The 17,125-nt window shown below is 40.8% G+C and overlaps 1 protein-coding gene across 3 annotated transcripts in view; it reads right to left on the reverse strand.

Moving 5' to 3' along the window:
- Positions 1–17,125, reverse strand: part of GRIP1 (glutamate receptor interacting protein 1) — a 473,319-nt gene that overhangs the window by 176,945 nt on the left and 279,249 nt on the right. For all 3 annotated transcript variants that reach the window (XM_055579837.1, XM_055579830.1, XM_055579839.1), the window contains exons 3-4: positions 3,832–3,967; positions 603–748 (exon numbers count right to left, since the gene is read on the reverse strand). In XM_055579837.1, the coding sequence (XP_055435812.1) occupies positions 603–748; positions 3,832–3,967 (282 nt within the window). The remainder of the gene's footprint in view (positions 1–602; positions 749–3,831; positions 3,968–17,125) is intronic.

The following is a 17,125-nucleotide window of genomic DNA, read 5'->3' on the forward strand; positions in this document are numbered from 1 at the left end:
AAAGCAAAGCTCTGACTTCGGTGCCTACTAATTTGGGAAAACGTATTTAACTTAAGCATCTGTAAAATGAGAATAATAATGATAATAATGCCTACCTTATAGTTTTGATTGATTTGTATATGTATTATTTACCAAACATTTTTATATTGCCAGGTACTGTCCTGAGTGCTTTACAAATGCTAACTCATTTAATCCTCATAACAGATCCATGAGTAGTATCATAGGTTACTAATATCATCCCCATTTTTCAGATGTGCAAAGTGAAACAAAAGAAGCTTAAGTAACTTTCTCAAAGGCATGCAGCTAGTAAAAACTGGAGCTAGGAATTGACTGTCTATTTGAACTAAAGTTCAGCTCTGATGTTCACAGATGGCTTTAATGAAACACACGTCCTAGATAATTTCATCATCATTTATGCTCTTTTACATTCTTCCAGAGTAGGCAATAGAAATTCAGATAATTTTTTAAATATTAAGAAAGTATGCTCTGCTGTTCCTGTAATAAGACAACGATGGCAAAAGAGAAAAAAAAAAAAAAGTAGAACCAAGAGTTTGAGGCAAAAACACAGTGCAGCTGTTCTGCCTCTGGCCGTGATGACTTACAGACTGGTGGCAGCTCATACTCCACCTCCAGAACCACTCTTTCACCGACATTCTTCAGCAAGCTGATGATCTCATCGTGGCGGAATTTGGCCAGGTTGATGCCATTCACTGCTTTGATGTAGTCACCCACATCCAACTGATCACTTCTGCAAAACAAAGAGTCGCTTTAGTGGAGCTCTCATCCCCATGGGCCAGTCTGATCATATTTCCCACTTTGCTATCATGGATAAACATGCAAGCCCAGAAGGCCGAAACAGCAGGGTCCCTGCCTCCTAGGATGCGGCTGGTTCCTAAGGGCAGGAGAGCAGCTGAGGGTGGATGAGACGCTCAGAGATCCCTCTCACTCACGCTGACTGTATGCTTTCCAAGTCCTCCACTGCATCTGCTGCTATCTCTGATTTTTTTCCCAAGCCTTTACCTTTTTTATTTTTAAAGAACATCAAAAAGTGAAATAAAGAGAAAATTACCTTTAGTTGTCCTGCCCCTAACCAGTTGGTTCTCCTGGAGCAGATTATCTGTATCCTGGACACACTAGAAGTTTTCCTTTCTTCTTATTCCCTTTCAATGTTGCTGCTTGCCTTTTGGGCATTTCACCACTTTTGGTATCTTCACTAGAAGTATGTCCAGGGCCATACAGAAGGTCATTCTATTTTGCTATTTATTACTTATAGCAGGACTGATTTCAAAAAGTATCAGTGAAGAAGAAATTACAATGAAAGCACGGGACTTCAGTAACAGACTCCTCTCTCCTCACCATCATAATAGAACTGTGGCTACTTTGGGGCATTTAGTCAAACTCTACTTCTAAACCAAGAGCAGGCAGCAAGACCAACAACAGGACTTAATTCAATAATATGTTCTCCCAAATAAAAAGAATGAATTCACTTGTTTTACATTAGCCCAGCTCCAGTCATTCTCTCTTCAGAACCTCCATAATCCTCTCTACAGTACACACGGTCACTCTTAACTCAGGTTTACTGACTGACACTTATTTGGCAACGTAATTGTCTCATGTACTGTGACAAATCTTACGTTGTTGCTTTTTACTATTACACAATGTGATTATTGCTTCCAAACTTTTCATGTGTTTTTTTAATACCCTATTTCCCTTAATAGATTATAAACCCCCTAAGGACAGGTATCTTATCTTGACTTATTTTGGTTTACTACCTGTGAAATGGTAGTAGCTTAAACAATAAATATTTGGTGATCAATAATACTCAGTATAACTGGCAGAGTGTTACTTTTAATTATAAGATCAATACATGTGTGAACGACATTCTCACCCTCTCCCTTGCCAGTCATGCTTGCTTCAGGGGCTACACACAAAGAAACCTTGGAGACACACGAAGTTCCAGCTTCATGAATTGGCTATGACTGTTAAAAATTAAAGGAGGCTATGGTGGAAAGACGGAGAAGGCAATGGCACCCCACTCCAGAACTCTTGCCTGGCAAATCCCATGGACGGAGGAGCCTGGTGGGCTGCAGTCCATGGGGTCGCTGAGGGTCGGACATGACTGCGCAACTTCACTTTCACTTTTCACTTTCACGCACTGGAGAAGGAAACGGCAATCCACTCCAGTGTTCTTGCCTAGAGAGTCCCAGGGACGGGGGAGCCTGGTGGGCTGCCGTCTATGGGGTCGCACAGAGTCAGACAGGACTGAAGTGACGTAGCAGCAGCAGCAGCAGCAGCAGCATGGTGCAAAGAAATCTCTTAAAAACCATACTGGAAAATAACATAAAAATAATACATATATATGTGTGCGTGTATGTGTGTGTGTGTGCTCAGTCACGTCTGACTCCTTGTGACCCCAAGGACTGTAGCCCACAAGGTTCCTCTGTCCATGAAAATTTCCAGGTAAGAATACTGGAGCAGGTTGCCATTTCCTTCTCTAGGGGATCTTCCCGACTCAGGGATCGAACCCATATCTCTTGTGACTCCGGCATTGGCAGGCAGATTCTTTACTACTGCGCCAGCCGGAAGGCCTGTGTATATATATTAATATGTATAACTGAATCACTTTGATGTACAGCAGAAATTAACACATTTTAAATTAACTATACTTCAATTTTTTTTAAAATGCAAAAAAAAAAAAACAAACAAAAAAAACCCCCACAAACCCTGAAGGAAGGAGATTAAGTTGCTTGTGTTGACATCAACTTGGTTTTACAAACAGTACTGCAGATCATGGAGCAATCAATTGGCTTGAGCTTATAAATTGTACAAATAGGCTGATCATTGAAAATAACCACTATTTCAGGTGGCACTTAGTAAGGTAAGAACTCTAAAACTTAATTTGGGATTCTGTGGACACGAGTACTGGTGTCCAGGATTTAAGGGACATTAACCTCACTTTGAATGAAACCTCACCATTCCACCCTTTCTTTCTGAGGTAGATTTCGATTTTGGCTACAAAGCAAACCCACTCCTGGCCAGCACCCAGGATGCTCTGTCATCAGCAAGAACTAGTGCCGTCTGCAGTCTCATAAGAACAAGGACAAAACCAGTCCTTCTCAGCTAAGCCTTCTGCCCTTTTGGAAATCATCTCTTTGTCCCGATGAAAGGAAAATGTCACAAGTAGAAAAGCTGAGAATATGTAGGACAAGTAAAACTGTTACTGAGACACTTGGAGCTGGGCCTCCCTCGCTGTCTGGGCTCGTCATGTGGCAGTTTCCCCTGTCCACAGCATATGGGTCACCTACTCCCCGTTAGATGATCAGACTGTCTCACTCCCACTGCAGTAGGGGCACATTTGAGGACTAAATCCATAGGGGCGGCTGTTTTTTTTTAAAGATTTTTTTTGATGTGGTCCATTTAAAAAATCTTTATTGAATTTATTACAATATTGTTTTTGTGTTATGCTTTGGTTTTCTGGCCACAAGGCATGTGGGATCTTAGCTCCTCGACCAGGGATCAAACCTGCACCCTTTGCATTGGAAGGTGAAGTCTTCACCACCGTGCTGCCAGAGAAGTCCAGACACAAGCATTTTAAAATTAGTATCTTAGGAGGACTTGACTGCTCTTGAGATGACACAACAGCTCCCTGGTGACTTTGGCATGGGCCAGAAAAGCCATTCTTCTGAAATCTGCCTCCTCCCCACCCCCTGGGCTTCCACCTGGCAGATGGCAGTGTCATTTATCTATTAGTGACCTTTTCTGATGGAGCTTTAAGTTCTGAATTAATTACACCTTCCTTCCTTTTTCTACGTTTCCCTGCGATGCAGTTACCTAGCAGCGATTCCTCCTTGCCGCAGATTAGATACTCTGGGTTTGCCATCCTTGTCAATTCCGCCCGAGACCGTCAGCCCAAGGGTAGTGCCTTCCTTCTTCATCAGTTCAACCACAGTGGAGCCCTTGAATTCCTCTGTTAAAAGAAAATAATCTGCTTTAGTTAATGACAGTAGGAGCACAAAGGGTTGTTTTTGTGGGTGGTGAGGTGATTCCTCCCCATAAATGCTCTGCATTTTTTCTTTTGTGGGAAAAGTTCTGCGGCCTCTTTTCCATTGCAATTTGCAGAGCGTCTTGTAAAGACGAGCATGCAGATAAAGCGGAGCAGCGATTCCACTAACGGTTATTAAAATGGGTACCAGTGGGGTACTTCGTTCTAGATTCACAATAAATAGTCTGACATGGCTTATGTACAGGATAATATTCACCCTTTGTTTCCTGTCATTCTGAAGTGACTTTCTCTCATGTTTCTCCTTGTAACTCTAAAGGGAGCAATTGAGAGTCATAAGGTAAAGGGGCTGGAATGGAATTTTTTTTGTTGTTGTTGTTTCAAAAAGTTCTATGCTTTTATTTTTTTTTCTTTTTAATTTTATTTTATTTTTAAACCTGAAACACTGTATTAGTTTTGCCAAACATCAAAACGAATCCGCCACAGGTATACATGTGCTCCCCATCCTGAACTCTCCTCCCTCCTCCCACCCCACACCATCCCTCTGGGTTGTCCCAGTGCATCAGCCCCAAGCATCCAGTATCGTGCATTGAACCTGGAATGGCAACTCATTTCATACATGATATTACACATGTTTCAATGCCATTCTCCCAAATCTTCCCACCCTCTCCCTCTCCCACAGAGTCCATAAGACTGTTCTATACATCAGTGTCTCTTTTGCTGTCTCATACACAGGGTTATTGTTACCATCTTTCTAAATTCCATATATATGCGTTAGTATACTGTATTGGTGTTTTTCTTTCTGGCTTACTTCACTCTGTATAATAGGCTCCAGTTTCATCCACCTCATTAGAACTGATTCAAATGTGTTCTTTTTAATGGCTGAATAGTACTCTACTGTGTATATGTACCACAGCTTGCTTATCCATTCATCTGCCGATGGACATCTAGGTTGCTTCCATGTCCTGGCTATTATAAACAGTGCTGCGATGAACATTGGGGTACACGTGTCTCTTTCCCTTCTGGTTTCCTCAGGGTGTATGCCCAGCAGTGGGATTGCTGGATCATAAGGCAGTTCTATTTCCAGTTTTTTAAGGAATCTCCACACTGTTCTCCATAGTGGCTGTACTAGTTTGCATTCCCACCAACAGTGTAAGAGGGTTCCTTTTTCTCCGCACCCTCTCCAGGATTTATAGCTTGTAGACTTTTGGATCGCAGCCATTCTGACTGGTGTGAAATGGTACCTCATAGTGGTTTTGATTTGCATTTCTCTGATAATGAGTGATGTTGAGCATCTTTTCATGTGTTTGTTAGCCATCTGTATGTCTTCTTTGGAGAAATGTCTATGGAATGGAATTTTAAGTAATAATACAGTGCAGCAGCAGACTTCAAGTCTGCGATACCTTTTAGCTGAGGAAGACAAATGACATAAGAGAAGAGCTTTCTACAAGTTCAAGAAAAATATTATTGATTCTAGTGTTTTTTTTTTTTGGTCTTTCAGAAAACAAAGTACAATAGCGTCATGTTACAACTTACATCATTTCTTACAAAATGTGTCACACTATATTAAGGCAGGGTTGGTCCTCAGAATCCCCAGGGAATTCTGTTAATTCTCATTCTCTCCTGAAATTTTTAAATCTTACCAATCTTGTGGGGGTCATATCTACACACCAAGTATGCATGCATGCTCAGTTGGTCCGACTCTTTGTGACCCTAGGGACTGCAGCCCCACCAGGCTCCTTTGTCCATGGGATTTCCTAGGTTAAGAATACTGGAGTGGGTTGCAATTTCCTACTCCAGGGGATCTTCCTGACCCAGGGATTGAACCTGCATCTCTTGCATCTCCTGCACTGGCAGGTGGATTCTTTACTACTGTGCCACCAGGGAAGCCCCACACACCAAGAGAGAACCCAAATCTTTTGATTGAAGGCACCACAGAAAGAAAACTTGACTCTCCTTGCTTTCAGAAATAGAAATGCCTCAACATTTACCCATCCAGAGATTAACTATGACAAGCATTGTTTCAAAATTCTGTTTGTTATCCCCAACTCTGCATATACTCTCTGGGTAGGAATGGGGAAACTCAACAGTTTTCCAACTCTTCCTGAATCAGGTTATGAATTTCAGGGATTATGAACTCCTAGGACATCAGAGATTCTCATGTTAAAATGCAAGAATAGACTTTCCTTTTCAAAGTCAAAAAAGCGAAAAGATTATTTGCACACTTCTGCCCTTTTCTTAACTACATATGGCAGTGTTAATTATCATTTCAAAATTTTATGAATGCATATCATAAAGGTTTTTGAATTATTGCTGCTGGTCTCCCATCCAATTAGCCAATAAAAAAGTCAAATTGTGTTAGAGAAAGAAATAATTTCTCATCTTGTCTAGTGAGGAGAACAGAGTACCTGGGGAAGGAAGACAGGAACAGGCCACTGATTTCGATGTATTAATGTCAGTCTAGGCTTGGGATTGCCAGCCTTGCATTCTTCTCTTTTTATGGCAGTTTCAGGACACTGCATACCTGAGTTGTTGTTGATTTAAAACAGAACCCACGGAAGAGCCTATGAGTGTGAGTGACGTTAGCTTCATTTACTACATTTTGAATGAGAGATCAAATAATGATTGAAATTCAAGAAGTAAAATTCTCTGAGTGTTGAAGAATTGATGCTTTTGAACTGTGGTGCTGGAGAAGATTCTTGAGAGTTTCTTGGACAGCAAGGAGATCAAACCAGTCAATCAGGAAATCAACCCTGAATATTCATTGGAAAGACTGATGCTGAAGCTGAAGCTCCAATACTTTGGCAACTTGATGCAAAGAGCAGACTTGCTGGAAAAGACCCTGACGCTGAGGAGGGCAAGAGGAGAAGGGAGTGACAGAGGATGCAGTGGTTGGAATGCATCACCAATGCAATGGACATGAGTTTGAGCAAACTCTGGGAGATGGTGAAGGAGAGGGAAGCCTGGCGTGCTGCAGTTCATGGAATGACAAAGAGTTGGACACGACTTAGCGACTGAACAAGAAGTAAAATTCTTGTCGAATATATAAAAGCACAGGGCTTTTTACATCATTGACCAGGTGCATTTGTAACAAAAATCCATGACAGTGTGCAGTTCACATGCCCCCTCAACACAGAACAAAGCAACCCTCTCTACACTCCATAAAGAAATACACAGGCACAGCTGATACCTGAAGAAGTCAACTTAACAAGCAACTCCTGTAAGTCCTCCTTGGCAAAAGGCTAGGTAAAAATAAGGTTAACAATAAAGGAATGAAAATTACAAAATAGATGATGGCTATTCACATTACAGAGACATAATGTGTTCAACAACTCTGCCCAACGAAAGAATTGTTTGCATTTTCTTTAACTATGTAGATTGATTCCCTTTGGTTAAGCAGTTCATTACAAAGCTGTACTTGAGGAGTTGGGAGCCTTGGTTTTTAAGGGTATGTCTTAAAGGTCAATTAGAAATACACAGAGAAGCAACTCTAAAACAGTAACAAGCAAGTGAGAATTAAGTTTCAATTAATAAGAACTTCACTCCTACTCAGGTTTTCAAGAGAGTACTTTCTGAATAACATGGGATATAGGACATGAAAAGAAAGTGAAAGTTACTCAGTCGTGTCTGACTCTTTTCAACTCCATGGACCTTCTCCAAGGGATCTTCCCAACCCAGGAACTAAACTGGGGTTTCCTGCATTGCAGGTGGATTCTTTACCAACTGAGCTACCAGGGAAGCCCCATAGATTCAGCCTTATAAAATGAGGACAATGCAATTTTCTCTAGAAGATATCTAGGTCCTTCCCAGACCTCTGGCTGAATCTGAGAATCTAGAAAAGCTAAATTCAATGAGTTTAATTTGATCTCTGTTAAAATACAAATCCATCTGGGTTACTTTTAAAAGTAGTAATAGTCAATTACCCTCTTGTTTAAAAAGATTTCAAACCTTTCCCCAATAGTTAGTTCTAATAACACAAAAGAAAACATTAATGTACTGTACCACTTAACTGAGTAATTTGTGTATTCACTGATTCTAGCATTTACTGAGTGCTTACTATGAACCAGACAATGAAACTCAAAGATGGAAAAAGTCAGAGGTACATAAAGCACAGCCACAGAGGCAAATGAATCAGAGAGCACCACGCCACAGTGTGGGTTGTGGGGGAGGTGGCCACAGAGGAGGTGGTCTTGGCAACAATGTGAAATGAAGACTTGCTGTTCCAAATAGAACATCAGTTTCACAATTTTGTCTTCTGTCTAATCCGTCTGTATTTATCGATCAGGATTAGCAGAGTAGAACAGACCAAAGGGGGAATCTAAATTAGGCAAAACTCAGGAGTAAGGATAGAATACTGCCGCAATGCCATTCTCCCATATCTTCCCACCCTCTCCCTCTCCCACAGAGTCCATAAGACTGTTCTATACATCAGTGTCTCTTTTGCTGTCTTGTACACAGTGCACTGAGACGACCCAGAGGGATGGTATGGGGAGGGAGGAGGGAGGAGGGTTCAGGATGGGGAACACATGTATACCTGTGGTGGATTCATTTTGATATTTGGCAAAACTAATACAATTTTGTAAAGTTTAAAAAAAAAAAAAAAAAAAAAGAATACTGTTGCAAGAAAATGTTCTGAATCACAAGAATGTTAACTGCCAATAAATATCTCCAGACCCTGCTGCTGCTGCTAAGTCACTTCAGTCATGTCTGACTCTGTGCGACCCTATAGACAGCAGCCCAGCAGGCTCCGCCATGCCTGGGATTCTCCAGGCAAGAACACTGAAGTGGGTGGACTGACTAAATCATTTATGGGTGTTTCCGAAAGGGAGAGGAGAAAAGCAGCAGTGTGGGGAGGGAGGAACAGGCTTCTTGAGTTGCCTTTCTGCTAACCTGCGTGCTCCACTACACTAATCAATCATTTTATGTCTTTTTTGGTGCTTAATGTTTGCATAATGACCTAATGGCGAGGAGAAATGAAGACAGATGCATTCATTTGCATGAGTTCCTTTGTATAGCAAGGTTTACTGAATAAAGCTCGCAGTGAAATACGTCAGTATATACTGACAATTTCTTTCTTTGCGATTTAAATTGCAAATGTCCCTCCCCAAATTAAGAGGACTCTGTGGTAAAGACAGCAGTCTCTCCATACCAGCAAGCAGCTCAGGGAACAGATGATGCTCAACTGGCAATGAATGAGCCGGTCGTGGATCTGACATTTTCCTTAATCACCATGTTTAATTATCTTAGAAAAGAAATTGCAGGTTCACATGTGTATCAGTACACGCACAACCAATAAGAATCTCACTGCTAGAATGAAATTTAGTTGCTTGCTGTTTTTCTTTGGGCTTGTAATTCAATCCTCTTTAAACTCTGGAAAGTTTTAAGAGAAGTAACAGTGATACCTGGCAAAAACAAGAGAAGTATGAAAAATTCTTGCAAATGAATAAGAAAATTCAATAACGTAGGTGGTTAAAAATTAATATGCAGAAAACCATAACCTTTTATAAAAAAATACCAACTAGTTAATGTTCTTGTAAAAGAAAAAACTCCATTTACAATAGCCAAAAAACTAAAATCCCTAAGAAAAAAAATTAATGAAAAATATACACGATCTCTGTGAAGAAAACTTTAACACACTTCTGAGGGAATACAAGACCAGAACAAAAGAAAAGCTATCCCATTCATTCATTCATTCACTTGGTAAAAACTGAGCACTTACTATGGACCAGGCACTGTTCTAGCCTTTGGAGATACAGAACTCAACCAAACAGAGACAATCCCAGATGTCAAGGAACTGATATTCTATAACCCAACATAAAAAATATGGCAATGCTCCCTAAATTATAAAGTTCACAATATCAATAAAAATGCCAATAGGATTTGTGAGGCACAAAGTATATTTTACATTATTGCAAAAATGGAACATGCTTCCATGCAAAGTTTCTGTGAAAAATGATATTCCTAAAGTCTGCCAGCTGGCTGTTTAATGTTGCTATGAAAGAACAGAAAGAGCCTTCGCAGGAAGGCAGGCTACTGAAAGAGATGCTGGGTTATGACTGGATGTTACACCACCAAAGGTATCGCCCCTGAGAGAGATTAAAGAAGAAAGAAGGCAAAGACGTATCATAGGCATAGGGCCTACAGAACCCACATCAGAGCATCTTAGTGCTTTGTAGTATGAAGAGTGTAATGTTTTGCATAGAATAAACATATAGCATAATCATCTTGTTTTGTTCTGTGAAACTCTTGGTGTCCAGAAATTCTTGCCTCATCGATTATTTAAAAAGTACAATTAGGCTTAACAGCAGGAAAAGAGAGTTACTTGTAATTTTTAGAAGGTCCCTAAAATTCAGGGGCTAAATGATCAGGCAGTTGCAAGGTGAACAATTGTAATAACACTTGCTGAAATCAGGGAGATGGACAAAAAATGACAATTACAGCAAAGAGTGATGACAAGAGTAAGTGCAGGGTCACCATGGTGCAGCCTGGGAGGATCCATCACCAGGCTGGATAAGTCGTGCTCTGGACAGTTCCTCAGAGGAGTTATTTTGAACCAGGTCTTGAAGGCAGCCTCATCTCAGCAAATGGAAGGGCAATGTTAAAGGCAGAGGAACAAGAAATTGTAGATGATGACCTAGGTTTTGGGATGTGCAGTTCAATTTGCACTTTTTCAATTCTGGATGCATGTTAGAAGCACCTGGGGAGCTTGGAAATAACTGTGTGCACCCGCCCCAGACCAAATCAATCTGAACACCACCTCCTGGTGGTGGTTCAGTGACTCAGTCATGTCGGACTCTTCGTGACCCCACGGACTGTAGCCTGCCAGGCTCCTCTGTCCATAGGATTTCCCAGGCAAGAATACTGGAGTGGGCTGCCACTCTCTTCTCCAGGGGATCTTCCCAAACCAGGGACTGAAGCCGAACGTTTTAACTGTGAGATATTTAATTGAATCTTTTAAATAAATATGTATTTATTTACTAACTTATTTGTGTGGTTTCATCAGGTCTTAGCTGCGGCGTGCAGGATCTCTTTTGCATCCTTTGGGATCTTTTTCATTGTGACACACAGGTTCCAGAGCACGTGGGCTCAGTAACTGTGGCACTTGGGTTTACTTGCGGCATGTGGAATATTAGTCCCTGACCAGGGGTCGAACCCACATCCTCTGCACTGTTAAGGTGGATTCCACGTGGATAACCACGGGACCAGCAGGGAAATTTTTTAAGTGAATCTTAATTGTAAGAATCATATGCAGTTACAAGAAATAATGCAGAGAAGCCCCCGATCCCCTTTACCTTGTTTTCCCCTAATGGTAACATCTTGTAGAACTATAATACTTATATATAAGTAGGATACTTATCTTGATGAAGTCAAGATACAGGCATTTCCATCACCACAAGGGTCCCACATATTATCCTTTATAGATCACTCACTACTCTCTTACTCCAACGCTTTTTTAAACCTCCTTGCAGCCATGAAATTAAAAGACTCTTAATCCTTGGAAAGAAAGTTATGACCAACCTAGATAGCATATTCAAAAGCAGAGACATTACTTTGCCAACAAAGGTCAGTTTAGTCAAGGCTATGGTTTTTCCAGTGGTCATGTATGGATGTGAGAGTTGGACTGTGAAGAAAGCTGAGCACGAAAGAATTGATGCTTTTGAACTGTGGTGTTGGAGAAGACTCTTGAGAGTCCCTTGGACTGCAAGGAGATCCAACCAGTCCATTGTGAAGGAGATCAGCCCTGGGATTTCTTTGGAAGGAATGATGCTGAAGCTGAAACTCCAGTACTTGGGCCACCTCATGCGAAGAGTTGACTCATTGGAAAAGACTCAGCTGCTGGGAGGGATTGGGGGCAGGAGGAGAAGGGGACGACAGAGGATGAGATGGCTGGATGGCATCACTGACTCGATGGACGTGAGTCTGAGTGAACTTCAGGAGTTGGTGATGGACAGGGAGGCCTGGCGTGCTGCAATTCATGAGGTTGCAAAGAGTCGGACACGACTGAGCGACTGAACTGACTGAACTGACCCTATTCTCTGTGTTTATAACTTTGCCATTTTAAGAATGTTAAATAAATGCAGTCACACAGTGTGAAAACTTTGTGGTTGACTTTTTACACTCAGGATAATTTTCTGGTGAGTTATCCAAGTTGTGCGTAGCAAGAGTTCCTTTTTCTTGTTAAGTAGTGTCCCATGGTATAGACATACAAAGTTGGTATCACCGTCAACCTGTTGAAGGACATTTTGGTTGTTTTCAGTTTGGGGCTACTATGAATAAAGCTGCTACAAACATTCATATGTGAGTTTCTGTGTTTACATAATTGCTCATTTATCAGGGATAAATGCCCAGGAGTACAAGTGCTAAGCCATACAGTAGTTGCATATTTAGTTTTCTAATGAGCTGTCAAATTGTTTTCCAAGATAGCAGTACCATTTTGCATTCCCACCAGCAGCGTGTGAATGATCCACTGGCATTCTCGCCAGTACTTGATTGTTACTGTTTTTATTTTAGCCATACTGATATGTGTGAGATACTTAATTGAATCTTTTAAATAAATATGTATTTACTTAAATAAATACATGGCTATCAGTGATATCTTGGAGAAGGAAATGGCAACCCACTCCAGTGTTCTTGCCTGGAGAATCCCAGGGACGGGGGAGCTTGGTGGCCTGCCGTCTCTAGGGTTGCACAGAGTCGGACAGGACTGAAGCGACTTAGCAGCAGCAGCAGCAGTGATATCTAACTATGGTTTTAATTCTTGGGTAAGTTGAGCCATTTCTCTAATGGGAAATGTGGAAATGTGTGTGTGTGTACTTATTTGCCATCTGCATATCCTCTTTGGTGAAATGTCTTTTCAGGTCTTTTGCCCATTTTCTAATTAGATTGTTTGCTTTTTTTATGGTTGAGGTTTGAGTTTCTTATATACTTTAGATGCTAGTCCCCAGTTGAATATGTGGTTTGCAAATATATTCTTTCAGTCTGTAGATTTTATTTCATTCTCCTAACATGGTCTTCTGCAGAGCCAACAGTTTTTATTTTGATGAAGTCTAATTGATCAGTTTCTCTTTTTATGGGTCATGCTGTTGTCAAGTTTTAAGAATTCTTTGCTGGGCCTTAGATCCTGGAAATTTCTCTTGTTTCTTCTACAGTTTCCAAAAGTTCTTATAAGTTCTATAATATTATGTAATAACCACAATATTTACATTTAAGTCTGTTATCCATTTTAAGTTAATTTTTACATAAGGTATGAGATTTAGACACGGTTCATATAACTTGGGGGGTGGGGAGTGGGATGGGTGTTCAATTACTCCAGCACCATTTGTCAAATAGGCTATCTTATCCACCAAATTGCTTTTGAACCTTGTGAAAAATCAGTCTGTCACTGATTCAATGGACATGAGTTTGAGCAAACTCCAGGATATAGTAAAGGAGGGAAGCCTGGTGTGCAGCAGTCCATGGGGTCACAAAGAGTTGGACACGACTGAGCAACTGAACAAACACAGGCCCTTCACAGATGCCATGCAGCCTTCATTACTGTATCTATACAGTAAGTCTTGAAACTGTGGAGGCTGATTGCTTCTATTTTATTGTTTATAAAAACTATTTCAAAAAAAAAAAAACTATTTCAGTTCTTCTAGTTCCTTTGCCTTTCCATATAAATATTAGACTAATCTTGTCTATATCTATAGGAACTTTTGCTGGTATTTTGATAGGATTTGGATTAAAGCTGTATATCAATTTGGAAAGAACAGACATCTTTACTATGTTGAGTCTTTTGATCCATAAACACAATATATCTTTTTAACTATATAGAAATGTCTATGATTTTTTTCATCAGCATTTTGTAGTTTTCAGCATACAAGCCCTATACATGTTTTGTTAGTTTTACAACAAAGTATTTTATTTTGGGTGTAAAATTGAAAGTGGTATTGCATTATTAATTTTGATGTACATATGTCCATAGCTAGTATACAGATATGCAATTGATTTTTATATAGCTACTTCATACATTGTGGCCTTGTTGAACTCACTTAAGAGTTCTAGGAATTTTTTTGTAGACTAGTTAGAGTTTTCTATGTAGACAATCATGTCATCTGCAAGAAAGGATAGTTTTTATTTGTTTCCAATCTATATGCCTTTTATTTCCCTTCCTTGCCTAAAGCACAGGCTAGAACTTCCAGTACTGTGTTGAATAAGAGTAATGAAAATAGATATTCTTGCCTTGTTCCTTATCTTAAGGGAAAAGAATTCGGTATTCCATCAAGTATTATATTACCTGTAGGTTTTCTGTAGATTTTCAAGTTGAGGAAATTCCCTTCTACTCCTTTTTTTCCCCTCAGAGTTTTTATCATGAGCTTAAACTTTGCCACATTCTTTTTGCACTGATATGATGATGTGATTTTTCTTCTTTAGTCTGAAAATATCCTGAATTACATTGATAGATTTTCTAATATTGATCCAATCTTGCATTCTTGAAATACACTCCATTTGCTTACAGTGTATAATTCTTTTTTTAAATATTGCTGAATTTCATTTGCCAATATTTTGCTAAGGACTTTTTTGCACCTATGAAAGTGAAGGTTGCTCAGTTGTGTCTGACTCTTTGCAACCCCATGGGATTCTCAAGGCCAGAATACTGAAGTGGGCAGCCTTTCTCTTCTCCAGGGGAATCTTCCCAACCCAGGGATCAAACCCAGGTCTCCTGCATTGCAGGCAGATTCTTTACCAACTGAGCTATAAGGGAAGCATCTATATTCATGACAAATACCATCTGTAGTTTCTTTTTTTTCCCCCTTTGGTTTCGGTATCAGTGTAATAATACTAGCTTCATAAAATGAATTGAGAAATGCATCCTTTCCTCTTCTATTTTTCTGGAAGAGATTGTGTAGGATTGCTGTTTATTCTTTTTTAAGACATTTAGTATAATTTTCAATGAAGCCATCTGTGTCTGGTGTTTTTAAATTACAAATTCATTTCCCTTAATAGTTAAAGGGCTGTTCAAATGATCTATTTGAGATTCGGTGAGTTGTGGTAGTTTGTACTCGTCAAGGAATTGGTCCGTTTCAATTAGATGAAGATCCTGACAGGTGGGGAACTGGGCACTGGGATCTTTTGTAAAACCTCCACAGGTAATTCTAACATGCAGTCAAGATTGAGAAACACTTATTTAGGTTTAGCCTGTTATTAGGGTAAAGCAGTAGATTTTGTGATGACAACATGAACCTGGGAAAAAGACATTAGATTTGGGTCAAGGAGAACCATTAGGTCACTGCAGTACTCTAAGATATTAATAACTTAGGCTAGGTTGTGTCAGGGCTGCCCAGGTAGCGCTGGTGGTAAAGAACCCGCCTGCCAATGCAGGAGACATAAGAGACCTGGGTTCGATCCCTGGGTCAGGAAGAATGCCTGGAGGAGGGCATGGCAACCCACTCCAGTATTCTTGCCTGGAGAATCCCCATGGACAGAGGAGCCTGGTGGGCTACAGTCCATAGGGTCGCACAGAGTTGAACACAACTGAAGTGATTTAACACTCAGGTTTATGCCGACAAATGCAAAAATGAATAATGGTCCAACCACGAAGGAAGCTTATTTCACTCACATAGAAGCCTGAGCGGGGTGGGTGTTCCCAATCAGCAGCCTTCTCTGCTTCACATGGAGATGCGGGGATGTGTGCTTTCTTCCATTTTGTGCCTCTGTCATCCCCCAGGGCTCTGGTTCCCCAACTGTGCACAAGGCGCCCCATGGTTCCAAAGTGAACTCACAGAACCACGGTGAACTATCTTTAAAATGCGAGGGAATTACAGCCATACTTGGTATCAGTTGGATACAATACCTCCTACTAGCTACAGGCAGTTTTGCTCAACATTAGAACACAGCCCTGCTTTTCTTGATAGCCTATCTTTCCAATGCTTTTTTCTTTTTTAGGTGGTGGTTTCTCTGACAAGAAAGGAAGTTCCATGTGGCACGATGTGGAACAGGAAATGAACTTGTCAATGTTTCATTTGATTTGAAGGTTTGAGAAACTGCAATGCCCAAGAAACACATATCATTACTAAGTACTTAAGCACCGAAGAATTGATGCTTTTGAACTGTGGTGTTGGAGAAGCCTCTTGAGAGTCCCTTGGACTGCAAGGAGATCCAACCAGTCCATTCTGAAGGAGATCAGCCCTGGCATTTCTTTGGAAGGAATGATGCTAAAGCTGAAACTCCAGTACTTTGGCCACCTCATGCAAAGAGTTGACTCATTGGAAAAGTCTCTGATGCTGGGAGGGATTGGGGGCAGGAGGAGAAGGGGACGACAGAGGATGAGATGGCTGGATGGCATCACTGACTCGATGGACGTGAGTCTGAGTGAACTCTGGGAGTTGGTGACAGACAGGGAGGCCTGGCGTGCTGTGATTCATGGGGTCGCAAAGAGTCAGACACGACTGAGCAACTGAACTGAAATGTGGTTCTTTAAATTTATACATGGTAATGGTTAGGAGATAATATGGATTATATTGCTTGGACCTAGATACTAATAAGTGGGGCTACTGATATTTCATTTGACCTAGAAGTGCAGTGCAAAAACTACTGAGATGTCAAGGGCTCTGTGAACAAAGGGAGTTTGGAAACTTTTGCCTTAGGACAGTATCTTGTCTGCATTTCCCTGGGGGAAGGAGACAAATAACTCTCTTAACAGCCACCACTGGCCTGCTTCTGTTCACATCCCAAGGGTAAGAACTGATTCCATATCTACATCTAATTGTAAGGGAAGCTAAGAACTGGAGTGTGGACAGATGCTAAGGCAAAAAGGGAGGCATGGACTTGAGGGGACAGCTGGGTAAAACGTGAGAAACTGCAATCCATCAGTAGCTGTGTGGATGGCACTAACTCCAGATACACCAGGATGAATTTCCCTGAGTTAGACACACATTAGTGTGTGGGGAGCAAGGAACTGGGAGGGATGGTGGATCTCAAGGTTTCCACCTTGTTTGATTTGGGGCTGTTGACACCAGTCACTAAAAGGGAATTAAGGAAAGAGAGAAAGTTTGTGTTGCTGAGACTGATTGGAGGACGTGAAGTCACATGACTTCACAGAGAACTGAGATGAAATTTAAGTACCAGAGAAAACCTACTCTTAGA

Source organism: Bubalus kerabau, chromosome 1 (genome assembly GCF_029407905.1).
Source record: "Bubalus kerabau isolate K-KA32 ecotype Philippines breed swamp buffalo chromosome 1, PCC_UOA_SB_1v2, whole genome shotgun sequence".
Taxonomy (NCBI): Eukaryota; Metazoa; Chordata; class Mammalia; order Artiodactyla; family Bovidae; genus Bubalus; species Bubalus kerabau.